Below are 26,800 nucleotides of genomic sequence, written 5' to 3'. Positions count from 1 at the left end.
GGATCTTCAGCTGCCTTGATGACACCAAAATGACACAGACCTGTGGAAGTCAGGATGAAAAAGCCACCGGGTGTCAAAATCATTCAGCTTGGACAAAAACATCTGCCCTGCTGGGTGCTCCTGGAGATGGGGGCAGGAAAAGTTTATGATTGATCCTCATGCATATTTCTTTTTCATGCAGAAGTGTTGAATATCCCGACTATATGCTGAGAGAATAGATTTCTTTTGCACAAATTGTCATGCTGGTGTGCCAATAGGACAACCCACAATGACTGTGGCATGCACTAAGTGTCAGTGTCTGCCGGACTGTCACATGAGGATCCATCAGTAGAAATAAGATCTCCTTCCATCATCCTGGAGATGCCAGTGTAAAAGTGTAAAGTCAGATGTTTGCATGAAAATAACCTTTACTACCTTCCCTAATCTCTCCTGCTATGACAACAGTAAAGCCACATTTGGGAGTTGTTGATCCATGTTCAGTCTGATGTAACAGAAAAGGAGAGAAATGGAAGTGAGAAACTGGGTTAGCAGGCTAAAAGAACTTTTTTACAGGAGTTCTTCCTCTGACTATTTTGAATCATTTCTCAAGCTGATAAGTGCTAAAAGCCTTGGAAGACATGGTCAGAAATCCTAGAATCATATAATGGTTTAGGTTGGAAGGGACCTTAAAGATCATGTCATTCCAATCCCCCTGCCATGGGCAGGGAACTTCCCACTTGACCAGGCTCAGAGCCCCATCCAGCCTGCTCTAGAAATGGGGAGCCCACAGCCTCTCTGGGCAACATATGTCAGTGCCTCACCACCTTTATAGTAAATAATTTCTTCCTAATATCTAACCTAAACCTACTCTCCTTTGGCTTAAGGCCATTCACTCCTGTCTTATCACTACACGCCCTTGTGAAAAGTCCTTCTCCAGCTTTCTTGTGGCACTGTTTATGTACTGGAAGGCGCTATTAAATCTCCCTGAAGCTCTCTCTTCACCAGGCTGAACAGCTCCAACTCTCAGCCTGTCCTCACAGGACAGATGCTCCAGTCCAGTGATCAACTTAGTGACTCTGTACTCATTCCAACAGGTCCATGTCCTTGCTATGTTGACCCCAGAGCCGAATGCAGCACTCTGGGTGGGGTCTGACATGAACAGTAGAGAGGCAGATTCACCTCCCTTGACCTGTTGGCTGCACTGCTTTGGATGCAGCTGAGGATGTGGTTGGCTCTCTGGACTGCAAGCGCACATTGCTGGGTCATGTTGACCTTCTTGTCCATGAACACCCCCGAGTCTTTCTCCCCAGGGCTGCTTTCAATCCATTCTCTGCCCAGACTGTATTTGCACTTGGGATTGCTCCAACTCCAGATGCAGGACCTTGTACTTGGCCTTGCTGAGCTTCATGATGTTTGCACATACCGGCCTCTCAAGCTTGTCAAGGTCCCTCTGGATGGCATCCCTGCCTTTCAGCATGTTGACCTTACCACACAGCTTGCTGTTGTCAGCAAATTTGCTGAGGGATCCCAGTGCCAAACCTATTCTAGGGCCAAATCCGATCACCTATGCAACTGCAACATACAGTCTATTACAGGAGTATGTAACAGACAACTTACAAACGTACCTGTGTTTGGCCATCTCAGATAAGCATGCTTGTGCCCAGGGCAAGAAATATTGTGCCAAGTCACTTTTGATGCTATGGAACACATCTCAGAATGTGAAGGGCATGTGAAGTTTAGTCAAAAGAAACCCCTCAACTGGATAAGGAAGGAGAATTGGATCTGGTAGATTGGCTTGCAAAAATTAGGAAGCCAAAATAATTATCCTTTAAGGGCCTGCCCTGGCTCCATTTCACAATGTTCTGAAATTTTTAAACTTAAAAAAAACCCAAACCCAAACAAAACAAACCTGCTACAAAAATACAGCTGCTACAAAATTAGTTAATATGCTGCTGGTCTGTTCACATAGCTTGGCTGAAAATGCTGCAAGGCAAAAGTAACAACAAAGATGTGCACCCCTTCTCTTCCTGTTCACCTTAATGAGGTGTGAACTCAAAGGGCTCTGTATGCCATTTAAATGCTACCATTAAGCCTCAGCTTTTCTTTTTTTTCCTATTAAAAAACAACAATGTTACAGTTCCTTAGCAATCCTGTGGATTGAGAGAAACAAGGGTGTGGGGGAAGAAATTACACTTTCCTCTATTATTAAGTAGAGTTGAAGAGCTGAAGGCTCTTGTATGGAACATACACAAGATTTTCTACCTTTCACTGTTTCACTTATTTCCTAATCTTTTAATTTGTTTTGGTGATGACATGATGATACGGTTGAGTGGTGATGTTGTGATAATGTTTCTGCCATAATTTAATAGAAGAAGAGGTCTAAAAAAATACAAATACACAGTATGAGACTATTAGCTAGGCAAGAAGAGATGTTGTGTATCAGGATTCTACAGTTGCTTTCCTGGACAAGGAAAGGGAGACCTGCTGCTGACTAAAACTGTATATGCCATATTTCCTTTCCTGTCTTGATTTATTATCCAAAATGAAAAATCTGGTCTACTGTAACAACTTTGATACTGCTTGCTGAAGTCACAGAATTTTAGAAATAATTTGATGAAATCTGCTTGAATTCTCCCCTACCTAATATGCCAGAGCAGGGCTGGAAACAACTGGAACTTGACCCTGCTGCAGCGGGTGGGAACTCCAGGCTTTTCTTGGCAACACAGAGTATTACTCACATCAGCCTCTGCAAGCCTTCTGACCAGTGCTCCCCATCTTTCTTCCCAGTGTATTTCACCCTGGACTGCAGAGTGCTTGCCTGGGGGAAGCAGCAGAAGGAATGATTTTGCCAGTGCCAAAGTGAGAGTTGTAATTCTGCTAGTTGCTAGGAGACTGTGCGGGAGGCTTGGAAGGGCTGGGGTCCTGTAAAGAGCAGCATGGCAAAAGTATGAACTTCCAGAAGTAATGAGCAAGTGTTGTGCACATGTGCAAATCGTGGAGTTTTCATGGTGTCCTGCTCAGACAAACCTGAACGGAACAGGCTTCGGGAATAGGAAGCAGCAACTTTTTACTACAGTGGCCTTTCTGCGAAAAGTGGGAAGCTCCTGCAAAAAGTGGGAAGCTCCTACTTGAAAGCTGGTGGGGCAAGAGCATTTTTTCACACGTGCAAAATGATGTATTTATCCAAAGCTATGTGGTTTTCTCAGTTGCCCTGTTATGAACAGGAATGGCTGTGCCCCTCATGCACACAGTCAAACTGTACCGAGACCCTGCCAACCGCATTGTTGCTTAACGTGATCCTTGTTTGCTCGGTCTATCCCATGACTGCATTACTTCACAGACTTGACTCTTGAACCACTGATGTGCCAGGTCCCCTTTCACTTATTTAATTTTCCTGTCCTGTCAGTTAGTAAGGAAACCTTGGAAATATAGAGATTTTAATAAAGTAAATTTACATCAGCATCTTCAAAAATAACATGCCTTGAAACATTTGATATTTCTCACAAATTCTGTTATAAAGATGTCAAATAATTCTTTGTTATTTGTTTTAGTGGAAATTCTGCAAGTGAGTCTATCTTTCTTCAGATTGCTATCCACTCATACATGGATGAGTAACTGACTTGGTAACAATTATCCATGGAAGAAAACTATTTACAGTCTTCCTGTTTTATCCATTCTGAATGTTAAAAAGTATCGAGCATATTGATATTATAACCTCAGAAAACAACAACAAAAAAATCCAGAATCAACAGGAATTAAGGTCAGCCTATTACAAAATATGTGAGCCTTTGATTACATTTATGGAAAAGAAAGCCATAATCAACACATGTTAGTGCTATAGAACTCAGAAATCAAAAGCTATGGGAATGACACATAACACAATTTTTGAACTTAAAAATATGTTCACAAAATTTGCTTATGACCATCTAGGTTTAAACTAAACCTAGATAAAGTATGACAGCTTTGTGCAACACAATTTTTCTTTCTAAAGGACTGAAATACTTATTTCTTTCCTGACACCATTATTGCTGTCATTTGATATAATATAAATCAACGTAGCAATTGTTTGCTAAATCACATGCAAAGTTAGACTTAGTAAATATACAGACTCAACAAAAAGAGCCAACCAACCAACAAAACAGAGAAAACTGCAGTGAGTAATGAGACTGTCTACCAGAAATTGAATCTTTGTCAGCAATCACAACAGCAAGACCAAAGTCAAAGCTAAGGAGCAAAAAAAAGGCCTCAAAATCTAAATGAAATATTGGCAAAGTTCTTGCAAAAATTCTGTTGAGAATTGTTGACTAGTGCAAATTGTTAATAGTGTGCAACTTTCGAAAATAAAACTTTCATTCTACAGAAAAGGGGGAAACACTTAAAATTAAAAAATCAACACCTGCAGGTTCCTTTTGGCACAGAGAAAGGTCTGGTCTCCACTCGATTGACTGGCTGGTGTAAAGTTTTCAAAATCTGCCACACATAGCATGAACAATCATTTCCCGTTCTCAGTGAATAGACAAATTCATAATTCAATTTTTTTTAGGTTTTACTCCTTTATAAAAGGATCATAAAAGTAAAGAAAACTCTAAAAAATAAAGCAAAACTCTAGAGTGATTTGTCTGAAGTTTGAAACTTATATTTCAATTTTTTTTCCTATTTCATGGCAATTTCTGCTTCATTATAAGAGTAGACTGCATTTTTAGAAGCTTAAACTGTTTTTCTCAAATCAGACAAAAGAAAATTAACTTCCTGAGAGGCTCCCATACTCCTAGCAATGGTCTCCAAGTAATTATGAAGATTCTTTACAGTTTGTACTTGCCAATTTTTAACAGGAAGGAATGTATTTGTTATCTGATTGATTAAAACTCTTCACACACTTTTACCTCATGCAGTTTTATTTATTTCATTGTAAGTGCCTTGATTGTGTAGGAAGTTTTAGATGTGAAATCCTTCCTCTGCGAGGTTGCCTTACGGCCGTCGGGTTTGGACCGGCTAACAATTCCTCTGGAGCGGAGTTAATCCTGCAGGCAGCGAGCAGTATGATGCGACAGCTTATAAAAGGTGGCATCTGAAACCATGACATTACATAACCCGTGTGCAAAAGCCTTTCAGAAAAAACAAGTGAGAAGAACCATACTCGCCTAGCGTGGCCTGGGAGGGCTAAACTGAAGAATTGTTCGTCCTTAATGCGCAAAGCCCGCGGCGGCCCCGCTGCGTGCGGCAGCCGCCAGGCGGAAGCGGAGAGCCGCGCTTCCCGCGGGCCGGCGGCGGAGCAGGGGGAGAGATGGAGGGAGAGATGGAGGAGGAGGAGGAGCAGCCCATGGCCGAGCAGGCCGTGGCCGAAGCTGGAAGGAGGCTGGGGCGGCCCGGCGCCCGCAGGCGGAGGCAGACGAGGAAGGCGGGCAGGGACGCGCAGAGGCGTCCCTGCCGTAAACATACACATCGATATGTGTGTGGATATATAAGTTTAAAATTTGCGGGGGGGGGGGGCGGGAGGGGGTGGAAAAGGAATTCTTGGCCCGAGTTCAAGTCAGACGCCACTGAAACGTGTTCTCTCTCCAGCCTGGCAGCTCAAAAGAGGAAAGGAGACTGGGAAAGAGAGGAAGAGGAGGAGGAGGAGCGGTCTGCCCACAGGCTGTGACTTCAACGCCTTTTCCCTCGCTCGCTCCAAGAATTTTCATCCCGTTCGGTGTCAGGCAAAAAGCTGGCAACAAAATAAATTCAAAACAAAGCCAATACCCAACCTGAGTAAATAATAATAATAATAATAATAATAATAATAATAATAATAATAATAATAATAACAACAACAACAATAAGAACAGCAACAATAATAATAACACCCCCCGCCCCCCAAAAAAGTGGCCCCAAACCAGCCCAAACCAGCAACAGCAAACAAAACAAAATCCCCCCAGACATCCCCAACCAATATAAAAGGTAGAAAGCCATTTCAGGAAATAAAAAAATAAAAATATACTCAAAAAACCAAGAACAACAAAAAGACCCCAACACACTGAGCCCTTGAGAAAATTGATATGCATCCTGGGAAACGTGAAGTGGAAGGCCCAGTGGTGTGTTGCAGATTTCAAGATCTCATTCATTTAATGCAGTACACCATAATGGTACATGGTGCTTAAGTGATTTATATTTTTACATATATATTATTTTTAACTCAATTGACTCTTGTTTTGTAATTCCTCCAGGCTGAGATTGTGTCTCTGTGGTTTCAAAGTGGATGTTATACCCCGTTCTTAAATGCTGATACTACTTCTTCTTTACAGGATAAGATTTAAGTGGTGGATTGTTTGTATTTTTTTTTTTTTTTTTTTTTTTTTTTGGCAGATTTTGTATATGGATCATACTTTTATGCCAGAAATCAGTTGATGGGAGTTTGCATCCAAAAGTGCTGAACTTGGCACATTTCCTGCTTCAAGTGTTCCCCTCTCCCCCTTTTTCTCTGGCAGACAACTATCAGTTAAATGCTGGAAAGGATTAATGCAAATGCTACTTTATTGATACCTAACAGACAGATCTTTCTCGCTCTTTCTTGTTGCTGTAGAAATTGCTTCCTTACTCACATTTTAATATAATATTTTCTCTCTGGCTGTTTTAGTGGTTTTTATAGTTAATGGACTGCAATTTGAATGTATTGTGTGGAGGAAATGGCATTGGTGCTGTGTATCGTCTGCTCCATAAATTGTCTGGAGGCTTGTGCTGGTCTCTTTCATGCTATATAGCAGGATGCAGTGTTAGGGTGGCATTTCTGGCTTGTTTTTTAAAGTTACTCTAGACGGTTTCTTTTTGTTCCTTTCCCCCCCCTTTTTCACTGCCGTTTTGTTGTAGGACCTGTGTGTGTATTTTAATTCATTCCTTTCTCTTGCGTGTCTGTTTGTATGTGTGTGTGCGTGTGTGTCTGTCTGCTTTCCCTCTTGTCCTCTCTTCCCCTGTGTGTCTGGGCCACATTTTAATGCACAATATCCCATCCATTAAGTTGTGGTTGAATGCGGAGTGTGTGAGGACTTGGCAGCTCTCAGGTTGAAGGGGGCGGGGAAGCCAGTTTCGACTCTGACACAAGATGCCGATGTGGCGTGATCTGAATTATTATTAGTTCTGCGAACATAGCCATCTTCTCCTCCCGCTGCTGGAAAGTGCTGCCATTGAACTTGTGATGGGATAGACAAGATTTCCAGCTTTTTTTTTTTTTTCTCTAAAGTACAGTAGCTGGCAGGGAAAAGGCGCCAAAACACACAGGATTAACTCATAACATTCTCTGAAGCGTTTTTGAGCTGCAATGCTTACAATTTTAACATTGAATCACAAGAAAAAGATCAAGCACTTTTATAATTCTAATTTAGGCAGACATTTAAATCCAGCTTCTAGACGCTGCCCCCACCCCCACCTCTATCCCAATATTCTCAAAATCTGGCAAGTGATATAAACTGCCAGAAGAGAAATGTGTTGGAATTTTATTTGTGGTGTTGTCATTGCTGGTTATGTCCAGGGCATGTGAAATTAGAACATGTGAATTTTTAAGGAATTTACTGTATTGGTGAAAGAGGGTTTCATGCCTCTGTAAGGCTGAGGATGTGCCTGATGCAGTGAGGACAAAAACGGCACAGTTGTGTAACCCAAAATGCTGTGGTTTACAGCTTTTCACTTGAGGTTTGATGTTTTTATTTGCTGGTCTGGGAGCTGTGGAAAGCTCAAGTATTATAGTCCACATCAAACCATACGTGGACAGGGGTCAAGCGCAGACACCCGTCATATGTATGTGTGTCTCTGTTTAGAGTAAGTAGTGTGTTTCTTTTCTTTTGATTGTATATGTGCACACTTTCTATTGATCATACATGTAAACAGTTTATATACAGTATGTGTTTCTTCCTATCACCCAAAACCCAGTAAAAAGTACTAGTAATTATTGTGACGTGATTTTATTGTTGATACTCTACTGACTTAGAAGTTGTACTGATTGCTGTTTACATTTTAAGTCATAAATAACTTAATATTCAATCTCATGTGAAACATATCAAGGCCCCAGAAACCAATATATTATCAGTTTGCTTATTTAACTAGTTGTTTTTTCCTGAATTTCTGTGCATATACATGTGTTTATATATACATATATGTCTACGTGCACAGACAGTATTCCTGCACATAAGAAAACTGTCCAAGGCTCTGGTTATGCCAAAGATGCAAAGCTTTGCTTTGTAGGCTAATATGCTTGTACAAGAGGTCTTGCACAGCACCATGACCACTCCTACAGACAGAATCACCATTAGGTAACAGTATAATATAATATATATCATATCATATCATATCATATCATATCATATCATATCATATCATATGGTGTAGACTATTTGTTGCTCATAAGTGACATAAACTATATTTGTGCTACTCAATATTTATATATGTACTTAAGTAATTGTTTATCGAATGGACACGTGTGTTAATTTTCTACCAAAGTGTAAAAAAAAGGAGCTAATGGTAGTACTAAACTAGATGTAAAACTTCCAGGTTGGATCACAGAGAACCCTCTTACATGTAAGAACCCTCTTATGCAAGAGTTTTGGTGCTAGTTCTCAACTATTTCGTACTTTAGATGAAATGCCATGTACCAGAATCAGTTCTTTCTGACTTTTATAAAGAGAAAACTGGAATATTCATGAAAACTTGATTTCTTACAAGTTCAGTTTGTGTATGTTTAGACATTTGACCAAACTGCTCACTTGTATTCTGAGATAATCTTAGGCTTCACACTTCAACACTAGTAATTCCTTTCTTTTTGCTCCATTAATAATAGTCTTGTTCTCCAAAACTTGAAACAAGTCGAGCAGTTGTCCAGCCAAAGGGCAGCAGCTGAGATTCTGCTCTAGGTGGGACATATGGTCTAAATGGCCTTTCCACTTTTAAATGTTGTTATCTCTGAAACCTGGGGGCAGTGCCACTTTGCAGCATCTGGTGAAATTTGTGGGCATGGTTTGTGAGGGAGAGGGGGAAAATACACGCTTTCAGTGCAAGTCTGGCATGCGAGGGTCTGCACCGCTGGCAGAAAACTGCCCTGGGGAGCTAGGATGGGTGGAGGAGAGTGAGCCCATCTGCCGATGGTGTCTAAAAGCCTTTGTGGTTCTTTCCTGTGACATGAGCATCTCAGATCATGCAGTGGATGTCCTCCCATCCTGCCCACCCTGCCAGAGTTAAATGGGAGGCAGGAGGAGCATGGGAGCAGCTCCCCAGGCTGGAGAGTGCACGCTCAGGAGGAGGGTGACTCACATGCAGCTTTGATATCTGCCACTTACTGATGTGAAAACTGCCTTTTCTTTCTAAAAGAAAATTTTTGTCACATGGAGGTTTCTAGCACCTGTGTGCCTTTGCCCAGCTCTGTGTGTGTCCAAGCGGCGTTATCAGTGCTCATATTGCATCCCACCTGAGAGCAGGATCCCTTAGGGCCAGCCTGGCTCTGTGAAGTCGATGGGTTAGGATTTACTTTTAGAGAACAGCTCTCAGTGTGTCTCACGGGGAAGGTCAGATAGTGACTTTTCTTAATAGCCCACATTGAAATGCTAGTTGAACTTCCACATACAGCATGCGGTTGGCATAGCTCTGGCAGTGCGGACAAAAAACAATTGTCCTCCAGCCTGGAGCTTCAAGGGTAGAGAACTTGCAGCATTAACAGGGTTTTTAGTATGTGAGGAAGGAGAGAAGGGTCTTTGGGGCCGTGAGGAATTAATGCAAGCAAAAACTGGAAAGCATTTGGCCACTTTCTCTCAAGGTCTCCCTGCATGCGAAGGCCCAGCCACTGTGGCTGTTGTCCATATTGCATTAATGCTGTATTTCTCCAGGCTAACCCAGTTACTAAATGCCCTTTTTAACACACCTCTGCAGCAAGTGTAAGTGATAGACTTACATTTTGTTATGGTTTTAATGTAGGTTTTTATCCATTCTGGAAAGAATCTTTATCTTGCTTTTCTGTGAAAGGAGCCGAGGGGTTGGAGGGGGATGGAGGAAGATGGGGGGCATAGGCATGCACGCACACGTGTTTCTGAGGAGAGTTCTCCCAGGACAAAGCCCTCATCCTTTATGGGTTCCTGTTGGGATTAACTAGGAGCAACAGAGCTGAAACATATGTTTGGGTGCCCAATTCAGCCTGCTGTCATGTACTGGGGGCCTTTGGGTCAAACCCATGGGTAAACCCATGGCAACCTGTATCATTCCTGCCATTCCTGATCATTCAGAAGACAAAATGCTGCTTGAGCCATGCTGGCTGGGCAGTTCCATTTTCCTGAAGATGCTTCCATATGAGAGGCCTGTTCAATCCTGGTCAGCAGACTGGCTCTGGGGTGGGGGGTATCTGGCTTGCAGCAGTGCTATTCTGGGGGACACTGGCATGTGCTGCAGGGCTGTCTGTGCTTGTCTCCCACCTTCTGCACTCTGGGTAGGGATGCAAACCCACCCTCAGCCAGCTCTTGTGGGAATGCAAACACAATTTCATACTGACTCCACATCCCTCGCAGCAGCAAAGGCTACAGAAAGTGACTGGTTTCTCTCTGTCCTTACCTCGCTCCATTTGTATTTTCGTGCTTGCCAGACTTTGACAGGCAGTTCTTGCTTTTAGTGCACAGGACTCTAGTGCAAAGCAATCCTTTGGCCAGATCATGGGAGGGAGTGGGGCCTTCTGCAAGTCCTGCCTGGGAAATGGGAGACTTCTCACATCTATGCAGCTCCCAGGGGCAGCCTTGCTGATGTGGTGTTAGGGGTTTGGTTAGATTGCCCTGATCCTTATGGAGGGATGAGAGTGATAAAGGGGACAGAGGATAGTTACTGTCGTTTTAAATCAGGTCCACAATAATGGCTTGCTGTGTAAGAGTTCAAGCACTCAAAGAGGTGTGTTCAAGGACATCAGTGCATTTGTGCCGAGAGGAATGTCTTTTATGGTAAATTAACTCCAGTTAAATAGAATACTTATTCGAAGGGATACTCCACAATTTAAATCTGGCATTATCAGCTTTTTGTACTGTCTGGGTAGAGGAAAAACCGCTAGGATTTGGGGGTATTTTACACCAGATATAAAAATAAATTTTGCTAATTACAGTTAACTCAGAGTTTGCATAATCCCTTCTAGTCTAAATGTATATCTTTAACTTGTCACTTATCAGGATAGTCTGTAGAAGAGAGGATGAAAGTCTGTTGTTTGAACCATGCAAATCTGAGGGAAAGGGGCAAGAGTAGCCAGAAACCGAGCTGTGGAGATGTGGCGTGGATTCTGCAAGGGTTACTGCATTGGGCTGTTGCTGTTTCCTTTGACATTACCTGTCTTGTATGGGGTCTCTCCTCCCCCCACCCATCGCTCTGCTTCTTTTGGTTTGTAAATTTATGGGAATTGCAGCTGGTAGCCTTGGCAAGCTCCCCTCATTAAGAACCTTCTTTGAAAATGGGCTGTGTTTGAGCATTTCCCTAATGAGGACAGGACGGGGTTAAAAAGTGACCATTTCATGGTTGACTTGAACCTGCTTACTTTCCTTGATGTGTCGTTGTGAAATGCCTGACGTGAATAAACTCTCACTTTGGGCACGGAGGAAGTCAGCGGTCCCTCCGGGACGCCGCCGGGGGCTGCGCAAGGGCAGCGGGAGGGAGCGCCGGTGGCGCTCGGCCGCCCCTGCCCGCAGCGGCGGTGCTGGGGGTGGGGGCCGCACACACCGGACGCCTCCGTGAGCTGGGCACGGAGTCGCAGCCCGCCTCACAGGAGCAGAAACAAGTTTCGCTCGCTGATTCCACCCCCCCGCCCCGCCTTTCCCAGCTCCCCTGGTTAAAACTACCCCGGGAGAATGAAACCAGACCCCGCGCCCTGTTGCCTCCCGGGAGCCGGGACCCCTTCGCCGCCCCCGGCCGCAGCCTGCGAGGGCGGGGACATCAGTCACCGGCGGTGCGGGACGGGCTTCCTCCGTTTGGGAGGGCGGCGGAGCTGGGTGCCCTCCCCCGTGTCCCCCGCGGAGGGAGGGGGAAAGCGGGGGCGCCTGAGCCCCGCCGCAGCTGGCAAAGTCGTACCCCGAAAGAAGAAAAAGAAGCCTCTCGCAGATGGCAGTCTCCCCCCCCCCCCCCCCCCCGCCTTCGCCCCCGCAACTTTCTCCCACCAGAAGAGCGGGAAAATGAGGGAGGGATGTTTGCGAAACGTGCTCGTTCCTTCTGCAGCGTTCGGTGGTAATGAATGCAGAGGGAGGGCAGAGGAAAGGGATCTGGTGGAGAAGGAATGTGTTTGCTGGAGGAGGAGGAGTGTAAGCGGTGATTGTGTAATTAAATAATTAAAAAAAAAAAAACCAACTTAAATCTCAGTTGGGGAGGGAGCTGGAATAGGGTCCACAGGGTGTAACCGGTGAATTTTTCAACTTCCAAGTTTTGCAGAGTCAGGGGCGGGGTGGGGGGGGGGGGGACGACTCTCACGGGCACGTTGAGAGCAAATCGGGTGGGAGCGCCAGGGAGAGATTTATCGTTTGAATTTTCAGGAGATCATTTTTATTACGGTGGCCGTTTGGAAAGCAGTCTCTCACCATTGCCCGCAGAGCGAGGGCGGGCGGGCGAGCAGAAGCTGCCGGAGGAGCCCGCAGGCCGCGCCGCCCGCTCTGCCCGCCCGAGCGCGCCCCCGCCTCGGCGCGCCCCCGCAGCACGGTCCCGACCGCCCGGCGAAGTTTCGCCTGCCATCGCTGCCCGGGAGCCTCTTGCTCCGCTCCGGGCTGTAACCTTGAACTTTCGAAAGCGTGGTGACAGTGTCGTGTTATCACGGCAGCACTACCAACTTCTGAAAAAAGAAGAAACAACCCCACCCCCCCCCCCCAAAAAAAAAAAAAAAGGAGAAAGAAAAAGAAAGAAAGATAAAAAAAAAAAGCCAAACAAAAAAATCCTCCCGCCCACCCCCCCACCCCCCCGAGTCCTTCCCCCCTCATCTGCAAAACAACCAGCAGCAGCAGCAGCAGCAAAAGCAAGACTCCTGCGCCGCCGACTACAAGAGGGTTAAAAGTGTAGATTGGATTTCACCCCGGGAAATCTAGCACACGGAGTGAACTTGAATCTTTGGCTATTTAAGGAGGACTGGGGTTTGTTGTGAAGTTGTGGTGATCCAGAGCAGAGCCCCGTCCTGATTGATTTCATCTTCCTTGAGTCTCAGATGACTGTAAAATGAATAGATGAAATTATTCCTTTTTGAGGCTTTTCTTAGGGGCTCTCCGGGCAGCGTGTTCTCAAAGCGAAGTCATGATGTATTCTCCAATCTGTCTCACTCAGGTATAGACGCTTTTTATTTAATTTATTTGTTAATTTATTTATTTTCACGTGTTTGTTGGATTTTTTTTTTTTTAATATTTATATGTATGTGAGTTGTTAATGAGTCATTGCTGGTAGTTGTAACGGGTTAAAGCACAGTTGTAACTGCTTGTCAGATCCAAACTCCTCTCTCAGGAGGCAATATTAGAGAATAAACTGTACCAGGCCATTGTTTTGGGGAGATCCATTCAAAGTGTCACCCGTAGACAAATACTGTTAATTGTTGGTGCATAAGAAGTCAAAGGTTAACAAACTGGAAATGAGCATAATTACGCTAAAAAAACAGGTTTGAGAAGTATTGATTTGATTGGAATCAAACGACTTGCACTCTTTTCAGCTCGCCTATTTACATACAGCCTAATGAAAGGCTTTGAAAGGAAAAGTGCTTTTTTTGACAAAACACGACCACTCGCCGGTGCGAAGTAATCCCGTCTTATGCTTAATTAATAATATTCAGGCTGCCAACAATGAAGGAGATGTGAACGGGGATGACCAAGCTGTGCAGTGTTTTCTCGTTCGGTTATGCTAGGGCACGGCGTTTTCCCCCTCCCCACTAAATTGTGGTGCTGGCGGAGGAGCATGCACTCTCCCCAGCACGGGGAAAGACCGAGCCTTTTTTTACAACCGCACTCGCGGCCGCTTTTCGATCCCGAGCGGCGGCTGTCACCGGGACGGCGGGAGGGGAGCGGCGGTCGGCGCAATGCGATGCGGGGCCGCGGAGCGGGGAGCGGAGGGCGGGGGGCGACGACGGCGTGGCGCAGAGAGCGGGGGCAGTCCGAGCGGGGGTTCCCGCTGCGGCAAAACGCACATTTTGAAACCTGAAGGGTTTCGGGAGCAGCTTTGGGAAGTTCTCCGGGTGCCCCTGAAGCGTCCTCGCCCGGCGTACGGTATCGGCGAGCGAGCGTCGGGGCGCCGGAGCTTGTTTCGGACGGTAAACCCGGTCTGCAAAGCCCGGGGACAGTTTTCAGCTTTCGTGAAAGTCTGTCTTAGGAGGATGTGATGTAAACTGATTAAGCGATAACTGCATGCTTCCACATTGGTGCAACAAATAGCTAAAGAAGCAGAAAATGTGCGAAAGTAACGTCTGCTGCAAGGCTGCTATGGAGAGGCCAGCGATGCACTTACAGTTGCACCGTGAATAAATAAATATGATTTAAGTTATTCCCCAGTTACAAACCATTGTAATTCAAAAGGAGTAAAGTATTCATAAATTGTGATTGAAGATGGAAACAATGATAAGGCTTATTCAGTGATTGGACGCAGTCCTGTAGTTTTTTGGCTGACACATTTTTTATTGTTTATATTTTGTTTGGCATCTAAGTGTGATTGACTTAGATATGGATATTTTCAGTAAGTAAACGTGAGCTGCAGTGGAAGAAAGCTGGAAAAAAGTATTATTGAGATATTTCTTCTGCAAAAGAGAAACATATGAAGCATTTTGCTTAACAGATACGCACATGCTTGCAGGTACACACATAGAAATAATTACTTACTGTGGAATCTGTGGTTAGAAAAATTAATTCTGTGTAGGCTTTCCAGTGTGTGAAATTATTGACAGGCAATAAGACCTCTGCATCAGAATATAAATGTGAGAGTACAACTTAAGAAAGCAGTTTTTGCATTTGAGACACAGATTTTCACAACCACCTCTTTTAGAGTGGTAATTTATTATCTTGTTTCCTGCTCTAATGATTTGCTTTCATATATTTGCTGTTTGGACTAACTGATGTAATAGATTTCCTCATTCTTTGCAAATTTGTTTTAAAATACTGCACTCAGGTGTATACAAACCCACTACAGTGTACTTCTCCTGCCATTAATTCAAGAAAGCAGTTCCCAGCTTTTGTGCATTGATACCTTCTCCCTAATATTTTACAATCATGCTCTACCATGTGCTTTGCAGAGACGGTTCCCATTTAGTGATACATGCATGGAACACAGTTGCAGCGAATGGATTTTAGTTTGAAATCTTTTACTACCTACTTGGAATGATAAGAATGGTTTATAAATAATTTTTTCTCTACATAAATTAAAAATTAAAATTACACCATCAATGAGAACTTATACCTTGCATTCTTTATTTATTTAAGGCAAAAGATTGATTCGTCTCACTTTGAGTAGCAATTGCATTAAAGTATTACTGACAAAATTGTTCTCTCTATTGTGTTCTCTGTCTCTAGGACTCTTGCAATGCACATTGACTGTGGTAATATATGTTCAGAAGAAAATATTTTGGTAAAAGTAAACACAGAACACCTGTTTGGACGGAGCTACTTAAGAAAGTGGTAGTTCAGTTTGTGCCGAGAGAGCGCTGAAGCACGTTTTAGAAACAAGTCTAAAATCCAAAGTACAGCTTTAAGACAATCCTTAGCAATTTGAGTATTACCCGTCCCACTTACAATAAAAGTTTGGTGGGTGAAAATTAATCCAAGGATGAAGAGAGCTTACCAAATGCAATTTAATTTTGGGGGCTCCCTTTCTGTCTTTCCCATGTACATCTTTCTCTGTGTTTTGGAATGAGTGGAGACTGCATTTATCTGTCTTGCTGAGGCATGAATAGGATGTAGTTACTGCATGCCTGTTAGTGCCTGCTCTCTTGTGATATTTTTTTCCATCTTTTATTTTTATGTTACAGTAGTCCAAAAACCCACAATATGTTGTATTTTCTTTTGCTCTTATATGTTGTTTCACTAGGTGTGAGAAAATTTATGCAGGGAAATTGAGTAGATGAACTTTTCTGTATAAAATTTCTATACTTCTGCCCGGTGTATTTATTATACAGTCCTCAGTTTGAACTTTCATGGGTTGATACAAAGTTTAAAAGTGGAAGATAGAAGAAGGGCACTGCATATTCTCTTTATCTTTTCCATATAGAAAACCTGGCCTATCTATCATCATTAGATGACTGTTATTTTTCCTTTATTTACAAGCTACATAGATGTTATTTAGTAACTTCCATTTTATTTAAATTTCCAGTACACAAGGTTCACCTGACCTATTTGATATGACATTTGAAAATCTTACCTTCATAAATCACTTCATTGCAAGAGCAGCTGTGACACATGGATAAGTGCCACATAAAACCAAAAAATAATTCACTATTGTCTATGTGAATATTAAGGGGGGAAAGTAAAATTCTGTAGATACCTTTCTAGGAGATTTGGTGGAGAATGTGTGTGATTAATTGCAAATGTCCATTTAGGATCATTTTTATGGGCACTTCTCCATGTCAAGTAGTATTTTCATTTGAAAATACTCCAGGTGCACAATGAATAGCTCAGAAATCTGATAAAATCGCTTTCAAACAGGATGTTCTTTGCTGTGTTTATCCTTCACACTTTTCAGCTATATTTCTATCTTTAGGACTTAATAATGCTGTGAAAGAAAAACCTAAATACAGTTTTTTAAAGGTTGGAGTTTTTGGTGTGTATGTTTTTGGGGTTTTTTTTCCCCTCTTTTTGAAAAGGAAACATTCAACTGCTACAGAATGGAATTTAAACAGTGAAATTCTCTATAAAATATTCATAGATATAAAATACTATTGGTTATTATTGCTAATACTATATGCATTACCTCGAGACATAGTCATTCTGAAATAGTTTATGATGCTCTTCTTCAAAATTAAAACTAGATGTGCAGTATTCTTCTAGTGTAGAATATGTCCATGTTTATTTTATTGCCATTTTAAGTTATAAATGCCAAAGTCTGTTTAGATGTAGGGGAAATCATTGTATTGAGGCAAAAATTAATTTCTCCTAAAGCTCTTCAGCCACCTGCCATCACCCCACCTTTAGCCCCAGATGTTAGAATTTTCAGAATCTGTAGTAAATCTGTTTTATTCAGCCTAAAATGAATTGTGAGGATTTAACAGTGTACAGTCTTTATCCTCCCATTAATTAAAAAAAAATATATTTGCTTTATTTGAATACTTCAATTAAAATGACTTCTGTAGGAGAAAGAATAAACTTTCTTTAGTAGTTATAATTGAGAGGAAAAAAAGCATGGCATCAGAAAGCGTATGAAGATAGGGAAGTCTTATCATGGGCTGTGGTTGCTCAGAGCAGTACTGCCTTCCCACACAAAGAACAGATTGTGGTTTAACTCTTTCCATGGCCTAGTTTTATGTGCCAGTATAGTATCAGAATTGTTCAAATCCGTGCTGGAAACTACTAATCAGTTTAATTGTTGCCTTTGTAGGTCTTTTTCCAACATCATACTGTAGCGAAATTGTTTATGTCCTGAAGTATCTTCCTATATTGCCACTCTGCTTTTTTTCCCCTTTTTTCCCCCCTTTGCTTATTTTTTTTTTTTCCTGTGAAGGCAATGTGATAGGCAAACTGTTTGTAACTTTTCTGTTGTTTTCAGTTTGATTTAAGGATGGTTAGGGAAGAGAGGTAACTAGATCTAGTGGGATTTTTAGCATTCAGGAAATGTTGAAGTTAGTTTGAAATTCAAAGATTTAAACATGGAATTCTTTGCCTGAAGCTTCTGCAATGGCAGTCTGCACTCTATAATTGAGACCATTAGTTCTACTTTCATCATTTTTACCTAATGGAGTTAATCAGCCTATTGATTAAACATAATTCATTCCTTGTCTAGCAGTGTAACTAAAATAGTAGTTTGTTAATTGTATTCTTTAATATAATTGCATAAAAAAGGTTCAGTTTTAGTTTGATTGCACCGTGCCACTAAGTATGATGAGCAATCTGGTATTTAAAACTAAATATGCCTGCACACAGGAGGAAAGATACCTCACCTAAGGTCTCCCTTTCAACCCAAAATATAGTAATGCTTGATAAGCAGATTGCAGTGTTTTAAACAGCAGATTTTTTCACTGAAAATAAGTTTTTGGGGAAGGTCTATTTTGATATTAACATTTATGTGTAGGATGGTACTTTAAGCAGACAAATGAAATTAATTTAATTGCTATAGGATGTGCTTGTAGACAACAACTAAGCATTACCCCCTTAATGCAATCCATATTGCTGCTAGGCAGAAGATAAGAACTTGCAGGTGAAGCCAAATGACAGAAAGGGATATTTTGAAACTGTAAATAAATTGCATGGATTTCACAAAAGCAGCATTGGACCAGCGGTGGACTCATAATGTCTCTTTGCCACAGCATGCAGAAACAAAAGAATGCAAAGTTTGTGCCAAGTTGCCATTTTTCATTGTACACCTCAGATTGATTTTTAAGGGGTTTAGAATAATTGCCACACTCATGTGATCAGTTAACAAATTAACTGACTCTGTGGGGCTTCAAAACCCTCAGTGGAGCTGCTGGAAGGACATAAACGTAATTTTTGTTCTCACCTTCATAAACTCTTAATTTTACAGAGTTTGGGGGATGGTGGGAGGGAAGCCAGAAGAGCTGAAAGTACAGAAGCTTCTGTTCAGGATTTGTATATGACATGTTGTGTCTTTCGCCTGCTTTTCCTTACTGTATACTGGTTTCTCTAGTTACCACCACTGGAATGGTGCTGTTTCAGTGCTGGAATGTTGGACGTTTGATAAGAAAATGGATCAAGTTTAATGGCGCATGCTCTTTGTGCCACCAGCAGTCTCTTGCTGAGAGCATGCTCCAAAAGCGGGAACTGTGTGGCATTACACTGAGCATGTATATGCTTTGTGTTTCTGTGCCACAGAGAAGAGAAATGAACTGTGGCATTTGCCTCAGCCTTCTGAACATTTCTGCTCAGATTTTTTAAAACCGTATAGTGTCCTCTTGGTGCAATGGTACTTTTCTTGATGTTACCTGTTCACTCAAATATTTAAATGTTAGGAAGAAAACATCTTGGTAGCATCTCTTAAATTATGTTTTCTCTGCAGCGTTGTGGGATGAAGTGAGGGGTGGAGTGCAAAATAAAATCTTCACATGGTTCTTTCAAAGAATGAAACACGGGAAAAATGTGATTCTCTATGCACTTTTTGTCTACTGCCTGACAACAGTAATAATTTCATAAAAGGTGTTATGCAGAAATTTGCGTAAATTTAAAGTGTTTATTCTCTTCGTCTTGTATTTCACTTAAAGATTTTCAGAAATGTTTCTTGATACTGCTTTGGTTATGAGAACTTGCTGACTTTGAGTATTCTTGTTCTCTTCTTCTTTTTTTTTCCTTCACTTCTTTCCACAGGATGAATTTCACCCGTTCATTGAGGCACTTCTACCACATGTCCGTGCAATTGCCTATACTTGGTTCAATCTTCAGGCTCGAAAACGCAAGTACTTTAAAAAACATGAGAAACGAATGTCAAAGGATGAGGAAAGAGCAGTCAAGGATGAGCTACTTAGTGAAAAGCCTGAAATTAAACAGAAGTGGGCATCCAGGCTCCTGGCCAAGCTGCGCAAAGATATTCGCCAAGAGTTCCGGGAGGATTTTGTGCTCACGGTTACTGGGAAGAAGCACCCATGCTGTGTGTTGTCCAATCCTGACCAGAAGGGCAAGATTAGGAGAATCGATTGCCTGCGACAGGCTGACAAAGTCTGGCGTCTGGATCTAGTCATGGTGATCCTGTTCAAAGGCATCCCCTTGGAAAGTACGGATGGAGAACGTCTCATGAAATCCCCACATTGCACAAATCCAGCACTTTGCGTCCAGCCACATCACATAACAGTATCAGTCAAGGAGCTTGATTTGTTTTTGGCATACTACGTGCAGGAGCAAGGTAGGAAGCAGATTGTCATGTTTCTATGTTAGTGTGTCAAACTCTGATTCCAAGTAGCCCTGTTTCCCCTGTGGGCTGGCTTCCAGTGAAACATTGTTCTGTGGTCTATAGATGTAATGTGGCTACATACCCATTTGTAAATCAGCATGTATACCTATATACTTAAATACACACATATTCCTGCAGACCTGTGTAAATGACACGCATATTTGACATACATGCCTCTTTCAAGAGAGAGAGACACATACCAAGGCAGTACTTTTGTTCCACTGAAGTTGCCTTCTATTTTTTGTGAAAAAGTGGCAATACTTAGTTGTGACTTCAGAAAACATTCTTGTTTTCAAGTTGTGTTTTTAAAAAAAGTAAAACAACCCCCCACCCCAGTACTATTAATAACAGATGGAGGTATGTGCAATTGCACAGTCACAATAAATACAACAAATAATTGCCTTTGTAGCTATAAATAATCAAGAAGTCATCCTTAAATTGATGAATCTGCTATTACATTGAAGAGCAATTGTAGACTTTCGCATACCTATAAAATAAAAGCTTCGAAATACATGGCTATATTTCTTGTAAAGCCAAATAGAATCAGAATTGCATTATGTAATGTTTTATTCATATTTTACATCAATAGCTTATCTTACCTATCTGAGCTTTAAAGCAAAGATCCAGCTCAAAATATTTTGAGAAATTTTTATGAAGAGTATGTTTTCATAATCACACTCATATACTTTTATTTGGCCAGTAATTGAAATGTGGAAAATTGCAGGAGCTCTATGGAAAAACTTCCTAAACTTAGTTTTACAGAATGCAAATAAAAACAGGGCTTCTGATAATCATGTATCAGGGAAAAAACCTACTAGCCCTATTGCATATATTGCATATTCAATAACAATACCCATTGGCAGGTTCTCTGAAATTGTAAATGGCTGTAAATAGAAAAAAGAGATTTTTTTTTTTTCTCCAATACTAAGTCTTCTGAAATACTTTTTCTCTGTTAGAGTAATTTTGGTTCTTTCTGGTAATGATACCATCTTCTAAATGTCTTTGTAATGCTGACTGATCAGCAGTAATAATACATTTCATTTTAGCCACAGATCTCAACTAGGGAAAGTTTGACCATCTGCAGATGGTGGGCCATTTCACAACTTGGCCTGGTGGTAGGTAGAAATGGCCTGCAGAAGGGCAGATGGCAGGCAGTTATCTGATGCTTGATAAATAACTATGGGATTTAACAAGAGAACAAATTGAATTGATTTTGTTAGCAACAAAAAGTAAAATTGCATGTTTTCATTTGGTATATACTCATTCTTTAAGAGAAGAGATACACAATGCAATATTTTTGTTTTAAGTGAATTTCCCTTTTAGCATTTGCTCATGCAAGTGAAGAACTGTTTTTATGAATGTATATATCAGGTTCTTCTTTGTTGATTATTTGTCATGAAAAAAAAAAGTGGTTTCCCCCCCACCCACTAGTATTTTTTGTGTTTTTTGTCTCTCCACAGCAGTAGACACATTTGGATATTTTACAGCGACTTTAAGTAGCTGCAGAGTCTGGTAAATCTGATCCCAAATAATATAGGAAGAAAGATCTCTTTGACAACATTAAACAAAATAGCTCAACTACAAATAATTCTCACCTTTAAACTCCTTTTGTGGAAAAAAATTCAAATTATATTTTGAATTCATATAGCATAAGTCATAGCTTACTGATTAATTCTGTGGATTTACCTGTCTCTAGAAGTCAAAACTACAAAGGGAGGCAAAACAGTTTAAGTAGCACTTGAGCCAAAGAAACTGGGGTCAGAGTACTCTTAACACACTGTTGACTTATAAGTTGTTGAAAGCCAGTAACTTGAAGTTGGAGAAGGAATGGCAGGGCATAGCTGATTTTGTTGATTTAAATGTATTGAGAATATAAGTTTATTTAAAACACTATTGTCTAACTGGCAATTAGTAAGTTAAGCATGCTGTAATATTATAACTTTCAAAGTTACACAATGCTACTTTGAGAATATACTGAATATGAAGCTGGATAATTTCTGTATACCAAGTAAATCATAGAAGACCCTTTTGTTTATTGCAAACTGCACGTATTTTGTATCTGTCTTGCTGCTTTACAGTAAGTCTTCCATTAACATCTGTTGTCTCTCTTCTCAAAGAAGTCATATTAAGTTGTCTATGTATTTTTTTTTCCATTTTATCAAACTTTGATTCTCTATACTCATTGAAAGCAGGTTGATTGTGGCACTTTGTAGTGCACTTGATTAAGAGTGCCAGGCTTTGTGAAAGATGCGCACGAAGTCAACCAAAATGCTGCATTATACATATGGCGTTTTGCTTTTTATTTATCTTTACGAACATATAAACACGCCTAATAGCACCATGTAAAAACTAACTGGAAACATAGAAACAATTCAATCCCTGAACTAAATATGAACAAGGAATTAGCACATAAAATGAATACGGGGGCCAAGTAGTTTGCTTTTTTTGTTGCTTTAAAATAGAAGATTAGGGGGAAAAAAGAGGAGGAAGGATAGTTTGAGTGCCAGTGATGGTTGCCAGTGGCACCAGGATTGGCATCAGACCTTCTTTGTTTAGCCTAGGATGTCTGTGATTTGTTGGTTGGCATCCGCATTGCAGTGCAGAGTAATGTTACAATATATTGACAATTTCCAGATCTAGAAGTGTCAATAATCTTTTCAGTTCTTAACAAAAAGAGCTTCTACTTCCATGTCTGCCTTTAAAGAAGAAATAAGGACTGATCTATGAAGTTCTATCATTGATGAACTTCCTCAGATTCTACTTTTTGCTCATCTCAAAATTCAGCATCCTTTTTCCCCTCTATTCTCTTCCTGCTATCCTCTTAAATAAAAGAAAAAAAAAGAAAAGAGGATTGACATAGGTTGCAATGCTGCTCCTTTGACTGAAATGGAAGAAGAAACTGTGAAGTATACACTGTGATCAATGTTTAACTTCAAAATAATTCTTAATGATAACAGGCTTCCAAGGGGCTCTGCTTGTTGTGGGTGTCAGGGGCGTGTGTGTGTCCCACACAGATCTTTTATAAAGCCCAAACTTGAAAATGGTATGAACATTGTTTCTATTGACAGAATTGCCCCCTTTTTTTTTTCCTGTCAGCATCAGAGAGCATCTATCTTTTGGTATGAAATGCATTTCAGTCCATAAAATCATTTGATGGTATTTGATTCAGCGCAGCACTTGTGCTGTGTTCCCGTTGCTACAAGAACCGCCATTTTGTTTGTCGAGTGCCAGGAGAGGGGAAAAAAAAGGCAGACAATGTGCTTGATGCCAATAATGGTTGCCAGTGGCACCGAGGTTGGCATCAGACCCTCTTTGTCTAGTTGCTGAATGCCTTTGATTCGTTGGTTGGCATCCGCATTGCAGTGGGCACATTGGAAAGTTTTTGACAATCAGTGAATGAAAGCTGCAGTACTTGTTTGCTGCAACAGAACCAAGATAATATAAATCCCTCCTTCAGATAGATGTTTTACTTACTCTTACAGTGACTAATTAAAAAAAAAGCTTAAAATTGACTTATTTTTTTTTTCTAAAACACAAAATATCTATAGCAATGTGCCTTGTCTGCAGAATTTGTAATTCCCTCATCATCTCTGCTACTTTTTTTTGCAGCATAAATAAAATGCAAACTTGATGTTAGGTAATTCAGCATATACTGTATGAATGAAGCATAGTAGACCTTGAGAAATGCTTTGAGAGTTTAAAGAACTGAAGCAGTAGTATATGTAAATGTTAACATTTTTAAGTGTTTTTAGTCCATGCGCCTCTCAGAGTGCATTTCTCTGATCAGTCATGTTACTGTTTACACTCTCCTTTGTCCTTATGTAAGGGTGATATAATTGGGGGAGCCCACGTTCCCAGCTGTTAATAAACTCTGGAGTCAAAAGAGGAGAGGATCTTTTAAACTATCTAGGGAACAGGGCAGAAAATAGATGCAGATGCCCTTAGTCCTATAGTGTTCAGGCACTCTTCGTTTCTTAACTTCTTATACCATCAAGATGCTACCACAGCTCCAGCTGTGTGACTTTATTACCAGGAAATTGGCAAAAAGAATAAATCATTTCTGTTGGAAGTTTCCTAGATAGTTAACATTAATACTGCTTTCTGGTTAACTGCTATTATCTCGTTAATTAATAAGAAGGATTAGCAGCTCTACCCAAAGGGCTGCACAGAAGGAAGCCTGGCCTGTGTGAGTCCCTGAGTTGCTAGACTGTGTCCTGTCTCTCGAGGATTGAAGGGGGGGTGCTGAGCCAGGAAAAAAAAGAAAAAAGCAAGAGAAAGATGAGAGAAGAGTGAGGGCACTGGCCGGCCAAGGGGAGAATTTTTTGTGCAGGACTCTCGTGCCTAGCTGCCCCTGTGCCAGGGAAGTTGGCAGTGCCCTGCCCTGCCCTAGGTGCCATGCCCTGCTGGGGGGTGTGGGAGGGGGCATGGGCAGACCCTGGTGTGGTGCCCACACTCCTAAAAAGTGCGCTTGCAGATAACCTCAGCTGGGGTGCGAGGTGCTGCCGCCGCATCGGGCAGAAACTCCTTTGCCCTTAGCTTAATGCCAGCAAAGTGGCAATCTCTAGCCACGTGGGGATATCACTTTCCCAGTTCAGACAGTCCTGGCAACGTGTGTGTCTTGTCTTACTTGAAAAATGTGCACTCTTCCAGAAGGAATTCTAATTCTTTTTTAACGGGATGTTTCTGAATTGCATGAGTGGGTTTATCAATGGCTTGATCTTTTTAAAGCTTTTTCAATTTTTTGAATTTATGTCTGTAGGGAGCTCAGATTTTGAAAGAGGTTTGCATACTAATTTTCATGTTACATTTTAGTTTTCATTCCGTAAGTAGAGAAAATTTATTGTGTAGTCGTTCTTTTCATATTTTAAAAGGATAATAAAATTATTTTGGTTAGTTTGCTGTGACTACATGAAATTCCACTTAAAATCACACTCAAAATAATATTTTGAGCAGTTCCTGGTTAAGTAATATTATGGTCATATGCCTAAATGTCACACCACCCAGATAGATTTTGGATGAGGGTTTGCATTTTTTGTGTGGGCTGATGTTCTCACATACAATTAATAAAAAAGCAATGGGCTTAGAACAATCAACCATTTGCTGATTGTTCCTACTTCTTTTAACCTTAAAGGTTTGCCTCCTTCTGAGTACTTTACCTAGGAACACACATTAGAACATTTTGCCTGTTTTGCAGAAGGATATGTCAAAGTGCAAGGTGATTTGTTCGGAGTTTACACAGCAAATTATGAGTTACAGCAGGAACAACAGGAAATAGAGCTTATTACTGCCTGTACCTACAGGCTTCTATGTGCCCTAGGACCTTGTTTCTTGCATAGTGAAATGGCATGCAGATCCCTTGCTCTAAATCCTCATTTTGAATCAGAAAGCCAGTATAGAACAAGAAGTACGAGTTTATATTTTATTCATTCTAGTATGAAAAGAGCTTTTGGTAGTTTAAAAATCTCATAAGGAATAATAAAGCCTCTTAAAACTGAATTACTCGGGACAATTCCAGTCTGTTGAGGTGTTCAGAAAATGCAATTTAAAAAAAAAAATTTTGTGTCAATGGAAAAAGACACTGTATTATTTTCCAGTTTTCTAATGTAAAATTTTGGATGACTATTTTGTTGATTGTTGTACTGAAAATTGCAGGCAAGAAGGACATTTGCCAGTAGGAAATGGAAGCTATTTCAGTGTATATATGGATGTAACAGTGGTTTTCAATTGATTATTATAGTTACTTTGTTTATGAAGATGTAGGATACTGAAACATTTTGAAAGGTCACTTGGAAATTTTCATTTTTTCGGAACATTTTTTGTGTGAACTTCAGATAGCAGATCTGAAGAATTCAAAATGTTCATTTTTTTCTTTTTAATTTAAAAAAGTTTCCCTCAGAGCAGGGTTGTGGGTCGTATGACAGGTTCATGGGAAAGAAAAAGGGATTTTTCATACTTAATATTACTGTTTTTTTAACAGGAATTAAATTTATGTGCATTTTAGGAAGGAGCAATTACCTCATTCTGATTTTTCTTACCTGATACACTAAGAGGAGTAATTTTCACAGGGTTAAATAACATCAATTGTTTTTAAGACAAAAGAAGCTTAAGTTTAAATAAATTCTGTGCAACCACTTGAATATGTAGAGGTCAGTGTTATTTATGAATGACATTTAGTTCAACAACAAGAAGCTACAAAGGAAAGAAAAGAATGGAAAAGGAATCAGAAAATTCTTGCTTCATGGTAGTTTCAGACAGAAATAATACTGTGAACAAAAAGAATGCTTCTAGACTATGTATAAGATCACTAATTCAATAAGGGAAATACGTCAACTTAAAGCAGAGTTTTATGTTCTAGTTTCTTAAATTTTTATGCATATTGGATTCACAGTAACTGTGAAAACTTCATTAAAACAATTAAATGCTAAATGCTACTGCAGGTTGGATTTTAAAGTTAATTGCATGAGATTGTTGTCAAGCCTGCTTCTTTTTCTAGCTTTCCTTATTTTTTTCTGCTTTTCCTCCTTCTCCTCTTCCCTGCTGCTAGTGTAGTAACATAATCATGTCAAGGACAGGTGGCCCTCTGAAATGGTGGTCTACAATGCCAAACACTAATTCAAGAGGTTTCCTGAAGTGCTACTTTCCAGTTTCAACAGCAAGGTGAAATGTTTCTTTGATGTAATTGCTTGGATTAGGATGATCTTAAGATCAAGTTAAATGGCTATCTTAACTGAATAGGGTTGCTCCTTCCATTGTGGGGTGAAAAAGAAGGCTCCTTATGTGGAGCTACTTCTCA

At 40.9% G+C, this 26,800-nt stretch overlaps 1 protein-coding gene across 7 annotated transcripts in view; it reads left to right on the top strand.

The window, feature by feature from the left end:
- The first annotated feature begins 12,931 nt into the window (after window positions 1-12,931).
- The window catches only part of NFIB (nuclear factor I B), a 170,730-nt gene continuing 156,861 nt past the window's right edge, over window positions 12,932-26,800 (top strand). For all 7 annotated transcript variants that reach the window (XM_069002540.1, XM_069002543.1, XM_069002539.1 and 4 more), the window contains exons 1-2: window positions 12,932-13,254; window positions 19,428-19,959. In XM_069002540.1, coding sequence (XP_068858641.1) covers window positions 13,225-13,254; window positions 19,428-19,959 — 562 coding nt within the window. In that variant the 5' untranslated portion in view covers window positions 12,932-13,224. The remainder of the gene's footprint in view (window positions 13,255-19,427; window positions 19,960-26,800) is intronic.

The sequence above is a fragment of the Aphelocoma coerulescens genome (genome assembly GCF_041296385.1).
Source record: "Aphelocoma coerulescens isolate FSJ_1873_10779 chromosome Z unlocalized genomic scaffold, UR_Acoe_1.0 ChrZ, whole genome shotgun sequence".
Lineage (NCBI taxonomy): Eukaryota > Metazoa > Chordata > Aves > Passeriformes > Corvidae > Aphelocoma > Aphelocoma coerulescens.
Note: the sequence above shows the minus strand (reverse complement) of the source record. Positions and strands in the feature narration are given on the sequence as shown.